General features: G+C 42.3%; 1 protein-coding gene across 2 annotated transcripts in view; it reads left to right on the forward strand.

The window, feature by feature from the left end:
• cadm2b (cell adhesion molecule 2b) overlaps nt 1-14452 on the forward strand; it is a 447462-nt gene that overhangs the window by 413892 nt on the left and 19118 nt on the right. For both annotated transcript variants that reach the window (XM_045704111.1, XM_045704112.1), the window contains one exon: nt 5801-5979. In XM_045704111.1, the coding sequence (XP_045560067.1) occupies nt 5801-5979 (179 nt within the window). The remainder of the gene's footprint in view (nt 1-5800; nt 5980-14452) is intronic.

Consider the following 14452-nt stretch of genomic DNA (forward strand, 5'->3'; position numbering starts at 1 on the left):
TTATTATTAGTATTTCAATATAAAGTTGAAATAAACTCATCAAAAATGTATATTAATATAATTTTAAATATATATTTTGTCAGACCAAAGTATCAGCTATCACATCAGTTAAATATAGGATAAATAAAAAATGTAAAAAATACAAATGTAAAGTAACAACCTAATTTATATATTTTTTTTCAATCATAAAATGCAACTAACTGAATTTAAGTCTACTCAGTCATACACCATAAAAGGTATTTCATTTTTACATTTATTGTCCAACAAGTGTTTAATAGCGATCGGCGTCCCGTCAACGGGACAGTTGTAAATCATGCAGCGCCTTTTGTCAACATCACAGATTTTAGAGAAACAACAAATGTCGGTACATATAAGTGTCTTATATCGTCTGAAAGCTTAAATTATTGTTAATATAACTGCACTGTCAAATTAACAATAGCTATTACTGCGGAAAGAAATGCCATGCTATTGTTTGAGGAGAGCTCCTAACAGCAAAACACTTTTTCCACCGCGACAGGTTTGCTAAATTCACCTCTGAAGGTAAAATGTGTACTTACATTCTGAAATCTTGCTCTGATTTATCATACAAAGGGTCCCAGAGATAACAGTCTAACAGTGTTGTTTTGTTAGATAAAATCCTTTTTCATATCCTAAAAAGGTCCATATATCATGCACGATCGATTTTGTATTTCCATTCGTTCAATTTGCAAAGAAAGGAATCTGTGAAAATCTCATCCTAAAACGTTGTTTCAACCAGTCAAATCGCATTCGTATGTATTCCTCAGAGATCCTAGAAGGTAACAAGACTTCCCTATATCATTAGGGGTGTAGTATATCCTATAGGACACCATATTTGGTCAGAGAGCAACGCCTTCATGGCACGCCGATGACGGTCGCGGTCGTCACTTGAACGACTGTATCTTTGTCAAAGAAGCACCAAACAGGGTCAAACAAAGCTAGCTAGATGGCCAATGAGCTGGGCTTTATGGGAGTATCCGGAAACGATGTATATGTCGTAAAATGTAGCTACTAACTTTGTACGACAGCATGCCTTTTTATTTTGGACAAAAATTATAACGATATTCAGAGTTATGAAGATATGAAAACTGGTTGTTTTGCAAATGTTGAACTTATAATATGGCTACTAATACTTGGAAAGCTAAATCAAAGTCCAAGTATACAGATTTGACGATATACTTGCAGAAAAATGTAATATGAATGTGAATGTCTCCTTCACGATTTGCCCAAATGTAGCTGGGGACTTCACACTAAAAGTCTTGTAGTTCACTCATACTTCAAGTTATCCATCCGAAACTTTGCACATACACTGCTGCCATCTTCGGGACACTATCGGAATTACAAACATAGTGATGGCTAGAACTGGGACCTTTCTCTTGCATTTCAAAGATGGGAGTAGAAAAACCCGTTTGGTATTTTCTTTGTACTTTCTTCTACCAGATCTATTGTTTTATATTCTCCTACATTCAATTCACATTTCCACAAATGTCAAAGTGTTTCCTTTCAAATGGTACCAAGAAAATGCATATCCTGTCTTCAGGGCCTGAGCTACAGGCAGTTAGATTTTGGTATGTCATTTAGGCGAAAATTGAACAACAAAAAAAGGGGGCTATCTAACATTAGATTATTCAACTACAGTATGTAATACAAATCTCCACATTTATTTTTGTTTAGGTTTATAGCGCTGTATAATGCTGCATCGTTAATTTTCATTAGCATTTTGGCATGTTTTTTTAGATTCAGAACATAAAACCACATTTATGAAGCAAACATTGTCCCTTAACGTCTAGCATAGCAAATACTCCAATAGTTCAAAAGGTCAAAAACAAAGACGAATAAGAAAGAGAGATCCAAACCTCTCTGCCAATAACAGCTCGTTTTCAGTTTTCCCCTCCCCACTCAGACCACTCCCAGACAGTCCAAGAAAATTACTGGTTGATAAATTGCTCTTTACTAAGACAATATTTTATGTTTATTTTGACCATTATAAATGAAAACAATCACAGTAAGGTACTTAATTGTTACTCAGAAATGATTTGATATTGAGATTTTTTTTAAATGGCTGCATTGGAACTTTAAAGGGATACTTTGGGATTTGGGCAATTTCTCCAGAGACAGATGAACTCATGGATACCATTTTTATGTCTCTGTGTCTAGTATGAAGGAAGTTAGAGGGAGTTTTGCGAGCCAATGCTAACTAGCATTAGCGCAATGACTGGAAGTCTATGGGTATAATGCTAGTTAGCAATTGCGCTAGTGCCAGTTAGCAATTTCTTTCAAACTGGACATAGAGATATTACAATATTATCCACAAGTTCATCTAATTCTGGGGAAGTACATAAAGCCTCTAAAAATCAAAGTTCAGTACAAACATTTGTAAAATATGGAAAAGTATTCATTTGAAAATCCCCAATAAAAACATTACGTGGTAAACACAGTAGTACTTTTATTTTTCCTCATTTGCTTTATAACTCTAAAACTGAATTAAAATAAACATATTTCAACCAATATTTATATCCTGTATTATTCTATCAGGCATGTGGAGTTGACCGTTTATGGTTTATGGTGATTTCAATATTGTTTGTTTAAATCTATCAAAAGTTGAGAACTTTACAGACCATGAGTGGTATTGTTGGACAAATGTAATGAGGACATGAATAAGCATTCCTTATGATGTAGCTGAATCCTGACTAATCCAGGATTTGAAGACATCTGACAGCGTTGACCAAATCACCGGACACTTTTTTTAAACGAAATCACAGTTTTGAGATAAATATTATTTAAAGGAACAGAAGGTTATTGTAAGAAACTACATAAGATGAAACTACAGTGAGAACAGGGTGAATGTCAGTCATTTAGTAAAGACAGTGAGAACAGGGTGAATGTCAGTCATTTAGTAAAGACAGTGAGAACAGGGTAAATGTCAGTCATTTAGTAAAGACAGTGAGAACAGGGTGAATGTCAGTCATTTAGTAAAGACAGTGAGAACAGGGTGAATGTCAGTCATAGTAAAGGCAGTGAGAACAGGATAATGTCAGTCATAGTAAAGACAGTGAGAACAGGGTAAATGTCAGTAATTTAGTAAAGACAGTGAGAACAGGGTGAATGTCAGTCATAGTAAAGGCAGTGAGAACAGGATAATGTCAGTCATAGTAAAGACAGTGAGAACAGGGTAAATGTCAGTCATAGTAAAGACAGTGAGAACAGGGTAAATGTCAGTAATTTAGTAAAGACAGTGAGAACAGGGTGAATGTCAGTCATAGTAAAGACAGTGAGAACAGGATAATGTCAGTCATAGTAAAGACAGTGAGAACAGGGTAAATGTCAGTAATTTAGTAAAGACAGTGAGAACAGGGTGAATGTCAGTCATAGTAAAGACAGTGAGAACAGGGTAAATGTCAGTAATTTAGTAAAGACAGTGAGAACAGGATAATGTCGGTCATTTAGAATGTCAAGCTCTCGGTCCCAGCAGACTTTCATTTACCCTTACAACACCTGTCCTTACAATACCTGTCCTTACAGCACCTGTCCTTATCAAAACACCTATCCTTACTACACCTGTCCTTACAACACCTGTCCTTATTAAAACACCTATCCTTATTAAAATACCTTTCCTTACTACACCTATCCTTATTAAAACACCTATCCTTATTAAACACCTGTCCTTATTAAAACACTTGTCCTTACTAGACCTGTCCTTACAACACCTATCCTTACTATACCTGTCCTTACTATGCCTGTCCTTATTAAAACACCTATCCTTATTAAAACACCTGTCCTTATTAAAATACCTGTCCTTACTACACCTGTCCTTACAACACCTGTCCTTATTAAACACCTGTCCTTATTAAAACACCTGTCCTTATTAAAACACCTATCCTTATTAAACCCCTGTCCTTATTAAAACACCTGTCCTTATTAAAACGTCCTTATTAAAACACCTGTCCTTATTAAAACACCTGTCCTTATTAAAACACCTGTCCTTATTAAAACACCTATCCTTATTAAAACACCTATCCCTGTCAGTTTGATGGCGTTGCCCTGGGGCTGTATGTAATAATAAGCGTCTCAGATCACAATGAATAAGATGGCATGGACGGACGGACGGGGACCTGATCCTAGATCAACCCTCCTACTCTGAGACACTAGGTCCAAACTCCCCAAGGGATGCACGTTTTGGTTTTTGGCCCTAGAACTACACAGCTGGTTCAAATAATAACTCATCATCAAGCTTTGATTATGTCAACCAGCTGTGTAGTGGTGGTATCAGTTGTGGTGTCTGTTGTGGTGTATGTTGTAGTGTCTGTTGTGGTGTCTGATGCGGTGTCTGTTGTGGTGTCTGTTGTGGTGTCTGTTGTGGTGTCTGTTGTGGTGTATGTTGTGGTGTCTGTTGCGGTGTCTGTTGCGGTGCCTGTTGTTGTGTCTGTTGTGGTGTCTGTTGTGGTGTATGTTGTGGTGTCTGTTGTGGTGTCTGTTGTGGTGTCTGTTGCGGTGTCTGTTGCGGTGCCTGTTGTTGTGTCTGTTGTGGTGTCTGTTGTGGTGTCTGTTGTGGTGTATGTTGTGGTGTCTGTTGTGGTGTCTGTTGCGGTGCCTGTTTGGGTGTCTACTGTGGTGTCTGTTTTGGTGTATGTTGTGGTGTCTGCTGTGGTGCCTGATGTGGTGTCTACATCGGTGTCTGTTTTGGTGTATGTTATGGTGTCGGCTCTGGTGTCTGTTGTGGTGTCTGCTGTGGTGTCTGCTCTGGTGTCTGTTGTGGTGCCTGTCAGGGTGCCTGTTATGGTGGCTATTGCAGTGTTTGTTGTAGTGTCTGTTGTGGTGTCTGTCGTGGTGTCTGTCGTGGTGTCTGATGTGGTGTCTGCAATGGTGTCTGATGTGGTGTCTGATGTGGTGTCTGCAGTGGTGTCTGCTGTGGTGTATGTTGTGGTGTCTGTTGTGGTGTCTGTTGTGGTGTCTGCTGTGGTGTATGTTGTGGTGTATGTTGTGGTGTATGTTGTGATGTCTGTTGTGGTGTCTGTTGTGGTGTCTGCTGTGGTGTCTGTTGCAGTGACTGTTATGATGTCCGCTGGTGTGTCTGTTGTGATGTCTGTTGTGGTGCCTGTCGTGATGCCTGTTATGGTGGCTATTGCAGTGTTTGTTGTAGTGTCTGTTGTGGTGTCTGTCGTGGTGTCTGTCGTGGTGTCTGATATGGTGTCTGCAATGGTGTCTGCAGTGGTGTCTGCTGTGGTGTCTGTTGTGGTGTCTGTTGTGGTATCTGTTGTGGTGTCTGTCGTGGTGTCTGTGGTGGTGGTTTCTGCTGTGGTGTCTGTTGTGGTGTCTGTTGTAGTATATGTTGTGGTGTATGTTGTGGTGTATGTTGTGGTGTCTGTTGTGGTGTCTGCTGTGGTGTCTGCTGTGGTGTCTGTTGTGGTGTCTGCTGTGGTGTCTGTTTAGGTGTATGTTGTGGTGTATGTTGTGATGTCTGTTGTGGTGTCTGTTGTGGTGTCTGCTGTGGTGTCTGTTGCGGTGACTGTTGTGGTGTCTGTTGTGGTGTCTGTTGTGGTGTCTGTTGCAGTGACTGTTGTGGTGTCTGTTTAGGTGTATGTTGTGGTGTATGTTGTGATGTCTGTTGTGGTGTCTGTTATGGTGTCTGCTGTGGTGTATGTTGTGGTGTCTGTTGTGATGTCTGTTGTGATGTCTGTTTAGGTGTATGTTGTGGTGTATGTTGCGGTGTCTGTTGCAGTGACTGTTGCAGTGACTGTTGTGGTGTCTGTTGTGATGTCTTGTGTTGTGTTTTCTCCACCAGACCAGAGCCAGTGTTGTGGTCTAAAGATGGAGGGGAGCTTCCTGATGTAGAGAGGATGATCGTAGAGGGCAGAGAACTCACCATCACCTCCCTCAACAAGACAGACAACGGCACGTATCGCTGTGAGGCCAGTAACTACCTGGGGACCAGTGGAGCAGAATATGTGCTGTTTGTATATGGTGAGTGTCTTACATAGGAGATACACTGGGGGCGTTGCAAAAGGAAGATTATTTTTTATTTTTTATATATATAATTTTTTTTTGCTATACTGGACGCATAACTTTTGGCCAGCAATATTGGACATGGTCAATAGCAGTGCACTATATAGGAAATAGGGTGCCATTTGGGATGCATTCCAGTCTGCACATATATGGCTTAGTGTACCTGGAGCCTGGAGGGAATATAACACATTATTAAGCCCTCTCCTCTCCTCTTCTCTCTTCTCCTCCTCTCCTACTCTCCTACTCTCCTCCTCTCCTTCTCTCCTCTCTTACTCCTGTCCTCCCCTCCTCTCCTCCTCTCCTCTCTTCCTCTCATTTCTTCCTCTCCTCTCCTCTCCTCCTCTCCTCTCTTCCTCTCATTTCTTCCTCTCCTCTCCTTTCCTCCTCTCCTTTCTTCTCTTCTCTACTCTCCTCCTCTCCTACTCTCCTACTCTCCTCCTCTCCTTCTCTCCTCTCTTACTCCTGTCCTCCCCTCCTCTGCTCCTCTGCTCCTCTCCTCACTTCCTCTCATTTCTTCCTCTCCTCTCCTCTCCTCTCCTCTCCTCTCCTCTCCTCTCCTCTCCTCTCCTCTCCACATTCTCCTCCTCTCCTCTCCATTCTCCTCCTCTTCTCCTCCTCTCCTCTCCTAATCTCCTCTCCTCCTCTCCTCCTCTCCATTCTCCTCCTCTCCTCCTCTCCTACTCCTACTCCTCCTCTACTCTCCTCTCCTCTTCTTCTCTCCTCTTCTCTCCTCCTCTCCTCCTCCTCCTCTCCATTCTCCTCCTCTCCTCCTCTCATTTCCTCCTCTCCTCTCCTCTCCTCTCCTCTCCTCTCCTCTCCTCTCCTCTCCTCTCCTCTCCTCTCCTCTCCTCTCCTCTCCTCTCCTCTCCTCTCCTCTCCTCTACATTCTCCTCCTCTCCTCTCCATTCTCCTCCTCTCCTCTCCTAATCTCCTCTCCTCCTCTCCTCCTCTCCATTCTCCTCCTCTCCTCCTCTACTCTCCTCTTCTCTCCTCCTCTCCTCCTCTCCTCCTCTCCTCTCCTTCTCTCCTACTTCTCCTCTCCTCTCCTTTCCTCTCCTCCTCTCCACCTCTCCTCTCATCTCCTCCCCTCCACACTGCAACTGAGGCTGCTAACATTTGTCAAAAGCTGTTGAAACTAAAATAAGAAATACAGGCGAAGTCAGAATATTAGAACCAGACGTTGAGGATTTATGCGTTTTTGCAACAAACAATCCCACATGAGAGTACGTTTTTTTTCCGGGAGAAAAGACTTATCCTGGCTCAGAGAAGATATACTTTATTCAAACTAGTAGGGTATAGATCTGTGGACACAGTTGAAGTCGGAAGTTTACATACACCTTAGTCAAATACATTTAAACTCAGTTTTTCACAATTCCTGACATTTAATCCTAGTAAAAATTCCCTGTCTTAGGTCAGTTAGGATCACCACTTTATTTTAAGAATGTGAAATGTCAGAATAGTAGTAAAGAGAATGATTTATTTCAGCTTTTATTTCTTTCATCACATTCCCAGTGGGTCAGAAGTTTACATACACTCAATTAGTATTTGGTAGCATTGCCTTTAAATTGTTTAAATTGGGTCAAACGTTGCGGGTAGCCTTCCACAAGCTTCCCACAATAAGTTGGGTGAATTTTGGCCCATTCCTCCTGACAGAGCTGGTGTAACTGAGTCAGGTTTGTAGGCCTCCTTGCTCGCACACACTTTTTCAGTTCTGCCCACAAATTGTCTATAGGATGAGGTCAGGGCTTTGTGATGGCCACTCCAATACCATCACTTTGTTGTCCTTAAGCCATTTTGCCACAACTTTGGAAGTATGCTTGGGGTCATTGTCCATTTGGAAGACCCATTTGCACCAAGCTTCAACTTCCTGACTGATGTCTTGAGATGTTGCTTCAATATATCCACATAATTTTCCTGCCATCTCTTTTGTGAAGTGCACCAGTCCCTCCCGCAGCAAAGCACCCTCACAACATGATGCTGCCTCCCCCGTACTTTACGGTTGGGATGGTGTTCTTCGGCTTGCAAGCCTCCTTCTTTTTCCTCCAAAAATAACAATGGTCATTATGGCCAAACAGTTCTATTTTTGTTTCATCAGACCAGAGGACATTTCTCCAAAAAGTACAATCTTTGTCCCCATGTGCAGTAGCAAACCGTAGTCTGGCTTTTTTATGGCGGTTTTGGAGCAGTGGCTTCTTCCTTGCTGAGCGGCCTTTCAGGTTATGTCGATATAGGATTTGTTTAACTGTGGATATAGATACTTTTGTACCTGTTTCCTCCAGCAGCTTCACAACTACCTTTGCTGTTGTTCTGGAATTGATTTGCACTTTTCTCACCAAAGTACATTCATCTCTAGGAGACAGAACATGTCTCCTTCCTGAGTGGTGTGACGGCTGCGTGGTCCCATGGTGTTTATACTTGCGTAATATTGTTTGTACAAATGAACGTGGTACCTTCAGGCATTTGGAAATTGCTCCCAAGGATGAACCAGACTTGTGGAGGTCTACAATTTTTTTCTGAGGTCTTGGCTGATTTCTTTTGATTTTCTCATGATGTCAAGCAAAGAGGCACTGAGTTTGAAGGTAGGCCTTGAAATACATCCACAGGAACACCTCCAATTGACTCAAATGATGTCAATTAGCCTATCAGAAGCTTCTAATGCCATGACAGCATTTTCTGGAATTTTCCAAGCTGTTTAAAGGCACAGTCAACTTAGTGTATGTGAACTTCTGACACACTGGAAGTGTGATACAGTGAATGATAATTGAAATAATCTGTCTGTAAACAATTGTTGGAAAAATGACTTGTGTCATGCACAAAGTAGATGTCCTAACCGACATGCCAAAACTATAGTTTGTTAACAAGAAATTTGTGGAGTGGTTGAAAAACAAGTTTTAATGACTCCAACCTAAGTGGATGTAAACTTCCCACTACAACTGCAGTTGGACACTAGCCTTAGTTAGTCTTTATTCACACCAGTAGGGTGTAGCTCTGTGGATAGATGGACACTAGTCTCAGTTAGTCTTTATTCATACTAGTAGGGTGTAGCTCTGTGGATAGATGGACACTAGCCTTAGTTAGTCTTTATTCACACCAGTAGGGTGTAGCTCTGTGGATAGATGGACACTAGTCTCAGTTAGTCTTTATTCATACTAGTAGGGTGTAGCTCTGTGGATAGATGGACACTAGTCTCAGTTAGTCTTTATTCATACTAGTAGGGTGTAGCTCTGTGGATAGATGGACACTAGTCTCAGTTAGTCTTTATTCACACCAGTAGGGTGTAGCTCTGTGGATAGATGGACACTAGTCTCAGTTAGTCTTTATTCATACTAGTAGGGTGTAGCTCTGTGGATAGATGGACACTAGTCTCAGTTAGTCTTTATTCATACTAGTAGGGTGTAGCTCTGTGGATAGATGGACACTAGTCTCTGTCCACTAAGATTTCACAGTACAGGGGAGGGGAAGGATGACATATTATTCAGCTTCTGTTGTCTGTTAGTCTGTTGGTCTGTAGGTCTGTAGGTCTGTTGGTCTGTAGGTCTGTAGGTCTGTTAGTCTATTGGTCTGTAGGTATGTTAGTCTGTTAGTCTGTTGGTCTGTAGGTCTGTAGGTCTGTAGGTCTGTAAGTCTGTTTTCTCTTGTCTGTAAGTCTGTTGCCTGTAAGTCTGTTTGTCTGTTGGTCTGTAGGTCTGTAAATCTGTTAGTCTGTTGGTCTGTAGGTCTGTAGGTCTGTAGGTCTGTTAGTCTGTTAGTTTGTTGGTCTGTCAGTCTGTTATATATTGTCTGTAAGTCTGTTTTCTCTTGTCTGTAAGTCTGTTGTCTGTAAGTCTGTTGTCTGTAAGTCTGTAAGTCTGTTAGTCTGTAAGTCTGTTGTCTGTAAGTCTGTAAGTCTGTTAGTCTGTAAGTCTGTTAGTCTCTATTCATCTGGAGAGCTGGAGGGGAGATGAGATGAGTAATGCCAAACTGGGCTCAGTGCTCTGTATTGGACTGTCACATCTGAAACAGATTGGACCACAGTGTCATCATTTCATCAAGAGTAGAAAATACTATTGTCTTGGGTTGTTCTGGGAATGTGGTGTGGTGTGGGGGTTGTTGTGGATAATCACCACAGGATTGAAATAAGCTTCAGCGAAGCCCTGAAGCTTAAAGAGTCTGTAAACCCACGTAAGGTACTCTTAGCTAGATTATGTGGTGAATTGTAAATGATTCTCCATAGAGATATTCTCAGATCTGCCATTAAACCGGTTGATGTCACCACTGTTAGGGGTTGTGTACCAAATGGCACTCTATTCCATTTATAGTGCACTTACCTTTAGTACTAGTAATACAAAGTAGTGCCCTATATAGCGAATAGGGTGCCATTAGGGATGCATATTTATGTCTGAGGGATGACAGCAGAGCAGGTGAAAGAGGCATGAGAAAGTGTCTCATTACCAGCAGCAGTTATAATTCTACCTCTGGAATAAGTCTGGCTGCTAGAAAGGAGTGATAGATATTGATATGTCTCTTTACCTCTGGAATAAGTCTGGCCGCTAGACAAGACAGATAGATATTGATACGTCTCTTTACCTCTGGAATAAGTCTGGCTGCTAGACAAGACAGATAGATATTGATATGTCTCTTTATCTCTGGAATAAGTCTGGCCGGTAGACAAGACAAGACAGATAGATATTGATATGTCTCTTTACCTCTGGAATAAGTCTGGCCGGTAGACAAGACAAGACAGATAGATATTGATACGTCTCTTTACCTCTGGAATAAGTCTGGCCGGTAGACAAGACAGATAGATATTGATACGTCTCTTTACCTCTGGAATAAGTCTGGCTGCTAGACAAGACAGATAGATATTGATATGTCTCTTTACCTCTGGAATAAGTCTGGCCAGTAGACAAGACAGATAGATATTGATACGTCTCTTTACCTCTGGAATAAGTCTGGCCAGTAGACAGGACAGATAGATATTGATACGTCTCTTCATCTCGTCTGAGTAGATGCAGCTAATTTGCTAATGACACCGTACCAGAGCTGAGGAGCAATCAATGTCTTCCTGAAGTCACACAGACACAATGAATCACATTTATCACCGTCCTGAAGTCACACAGACACAATGAATCACATTTATCACCGTCCTGAAGTCACACAGACACAATGAATCACATTTATCACCATCCTGAAGTCACACAGATACAATGTATCACATTTATCACCATCCTGAAGTCACACAGATACAATGTATCACATTTATCACCATCCTGAAGTCACACAGACACAATGTATCACATTTATCACCATCCTGAAGTCACACAGATACAATGTATCACATTTATCACCATCCTGAAGTCACACAGACACAATGTATCACATTTATCACCGTCCTCCACTTCTATTCCGATATATGAGATGAATCCTGCATGGAGAAATGAAATGTGCAGGCTTGAGAATAGAGCCGACGACGACGTGATAATGCCTGCATTTGGCACAGTGAGAAGATGATAGATGGGAGGGAGAGGGAGAGGGAGAGGGAGAGGGAGAGGGAGAGAGAGAGAGAGATGTGGCTGCATCCCAAAAGGTACCATATTTGTTATAGTGCACCATAGGGCTCGTATCAACAGTAGTGCAATATATAGGGGTTAGGGTGCCATGTGGGATGTACCCACAGTGAAAAGAGGATAGATGGAGGTAGAGAAGTGAATGTGAGCCCTGTCCTCTCCTTGTTCCCTCTCTCATCAGCGCCAACATGAGGTCCTTGTATTAATGTGAACATCTGCCTGGCACAGTCATCAGTATCATCTCTCGCCTATTGTACATTACACCTCACACACATCTTGACACACATAGTGTGTTCTCACCCGCGACAGGTGTGAGGTTTGATCAGACACTTGTTGTTACACGTACCTGTGCTCCTTTGCCACACACACACACACACACACACACTCTCTCTCTCTCTCTCTCTCTCTCTCTCTCTCTCTCTCTCTCTCTCTCTCTCTCTCTCTCTCTCTCTCTCTCTCTCTCTCTCTCTCTCTCTCACACACACACACTGAGTTCCTTTGTCTCATCTGACATCACTTCTTACACAGCCATCGTCAAGCTTCAGGGTTTTTGTTCTCACCTGGGGATAACACCTGTTTCCTATAGAATAGACTGACAGGTATTCATCACCTGTTTCCTATAGAATAGACTGACAGGTGTTCATCACCTGGGGATAACACCTGTTTCCTATAAAATAGACTGACAGGTATTCATCACCTAGGGATAACACCTGTTTCCTATAGAATAGACTGACAGGTATTCATCACCTGGGGATATCACCTGTTTCCTATAGAATAGACTGACAGGTACTCATCACCTGGGGATATCACCTGTTTCCTATAGAATAGACTGACAGGTACTCATCACCTGGGGATATCACCTGTTTCCTATAGAATAGACTGACAGGTACTCATCACCTGGGGATATCACCTGTTTCCTATAGAATAGACTGACAGGTACTCATCACCTGGGGATATCACCTGTTTCCTATAGAATAGACTGACAGGTACTCATCAGTTCAGTGATAACACCTGTTTCCTATAGAATAGACTGACAGGTGTTCATCAGTTCAGTGATAACACCTGTTTCCTATAGAATAGACTGACAGGTACTCATCAGTTCAGTGATAACACCTGTTTCCTATAGAATAGACTGACAGGTACTCATCACGTTTTTCTCTACTTATCTTCACTATTCTCCTATTCCTAAGGCAGATGGTATGAATTCATAGTAGGTGAAGTTTCCCCTAGGCATAGATCTAAGATCAGCTTCCTCTTCCCCGACACTAACCTTAACCATTAGTGGGGGAAATGACAAACTGACCTAAGATCTGTGTCTACAATATTAGAAATAAAGGCACTATCTAGAACCTAAAAGGGTTCTTCGGCTGTCCCCATAGGAGAACCATTTGAGGAACCTTTTTCGGTTCCAGGTAGAATCACTTTTTATTCAAGGTACAACCTTTTTGGGTTCCTTGTAGAACCCTTTCCACTGACAGTTCTACCTAGAACCCAAAAGGGTTCTACCCAGTTCCAAAAAGGGTTCTACCTGGAACCCAAAAGGGTTCTACCTGGTACCAAAAAGGGTTCTACTTGGAACCAAAATGGGTTCTCCTATGGGGACTGCCGAAAAACCCTTTTTTCTAAGAGTGTAGGTCAACTCACCCTACCTCACATAATGTAGTAGCTAAATGCTTGGTTTACTAAGAAGCATTCTATCATACATTATTATTTTTCATTTTTGTGTCTATTTTCAAGCCATTTATCATCTTTAGTATACTGTGATTTCATTCATTGTTTCATTTCATTGTGCTTAGTAAGACCTATTTCTGCTATGTTCACATCCTTTATCATTTCCTTAGTTCCACTTGCTTTTGTTCAAGATTGTTTGTGTTTCTTTCACCAGACTCCCACCACCACTACCAATAGCTACAGATCTAAGATCAGCTTCCCAAGAACTAACCTTAATCTTAACCATAACCACGCCCATTATCCACCACCACCATCACCACAAGCTGGAGGTTTGTGAGACACGGAGGTTAAGGAAAGATGAAGGTTTGCGAGACACAGAGGTTGAGGACAGCTGGAGATTTGTGAGCCACAGAAGTTGAGGACAGCTGGAGGTTTGCGATCCACAGAGGTTGAGGACAGCTGGAGGTTTGTGAGCCACTGAGGTTGAGGACAGCTGGAGGTTTGCGAACCACAGGGGTTGAGGACAGCTGGAGATTTGTGAGCCACAGAGGTTGAGGACAGCTGGAGGTTTGTGAGCCACAGAAGTTGAGGAAAAGTGGAGCTTTGTGAGCCACAAAGGTTGAGGACAGCTGGAGGTTGGTAAAACACAGGGGTTAAGGAGAAATGGAGATTTCTGAGCCACAGAGCCTGAGGAGAGCTGGAGGTTTGTGAGCCACAGAGGTTGAGGACAGCTGGATAATGGTGAGACACAGAGGTTAAAGAGAGCTGGAGATTTGTGAGCCACAGAGGTTGAGGACAGCTGGATAATGGTGAGACACAGAGGTTAAAGAGAGCTGGAGATTTGTGAGCCACAGAGGTTGAGGACAGCTGGAGGTTTGTGAGCCACAGAGGTTGAGGACAGCTGGAGGTTTGTGAGCCACAGAGGTTGAGGACAGCTGGAGGTTTGTGAACCACAGAGGTTGAGGACAGCTGGAGATTTGTGAGCCACAGAGGTTGAGGACAGCTGGAGGTTTGTGAGCCACAGAGGTTAAGGAAAGCTGGAGGTTTGTGAGACACAGAGGTTGAGGAAAGCAAGAGGTTTGTGAGACACAGAGGTTGAGGAAAGCTGGAAGTTGGCGAGCCTCCGAGGTTGAGGCAATCAGGAGGTTTGAGAACCACAGAGGTTGAGGACAGCTGGAGATTTGTGAGCCACAGAGGTTGAGGACAGCTGGAGG

Source organism: Salmo salar, chromosome ssa20 (assembly GCF_905237065.1).
Source record: "Salmo salar chromosome ssa20, Ssal_v3.1, whole genome shotgun sequence".
NCBI classification, from domain to species: Eukaryota; Metazoa; Chordata; class Actinopteri; order Salmoniformes; family Salmonidae; genus Salmo; species Salmo salar.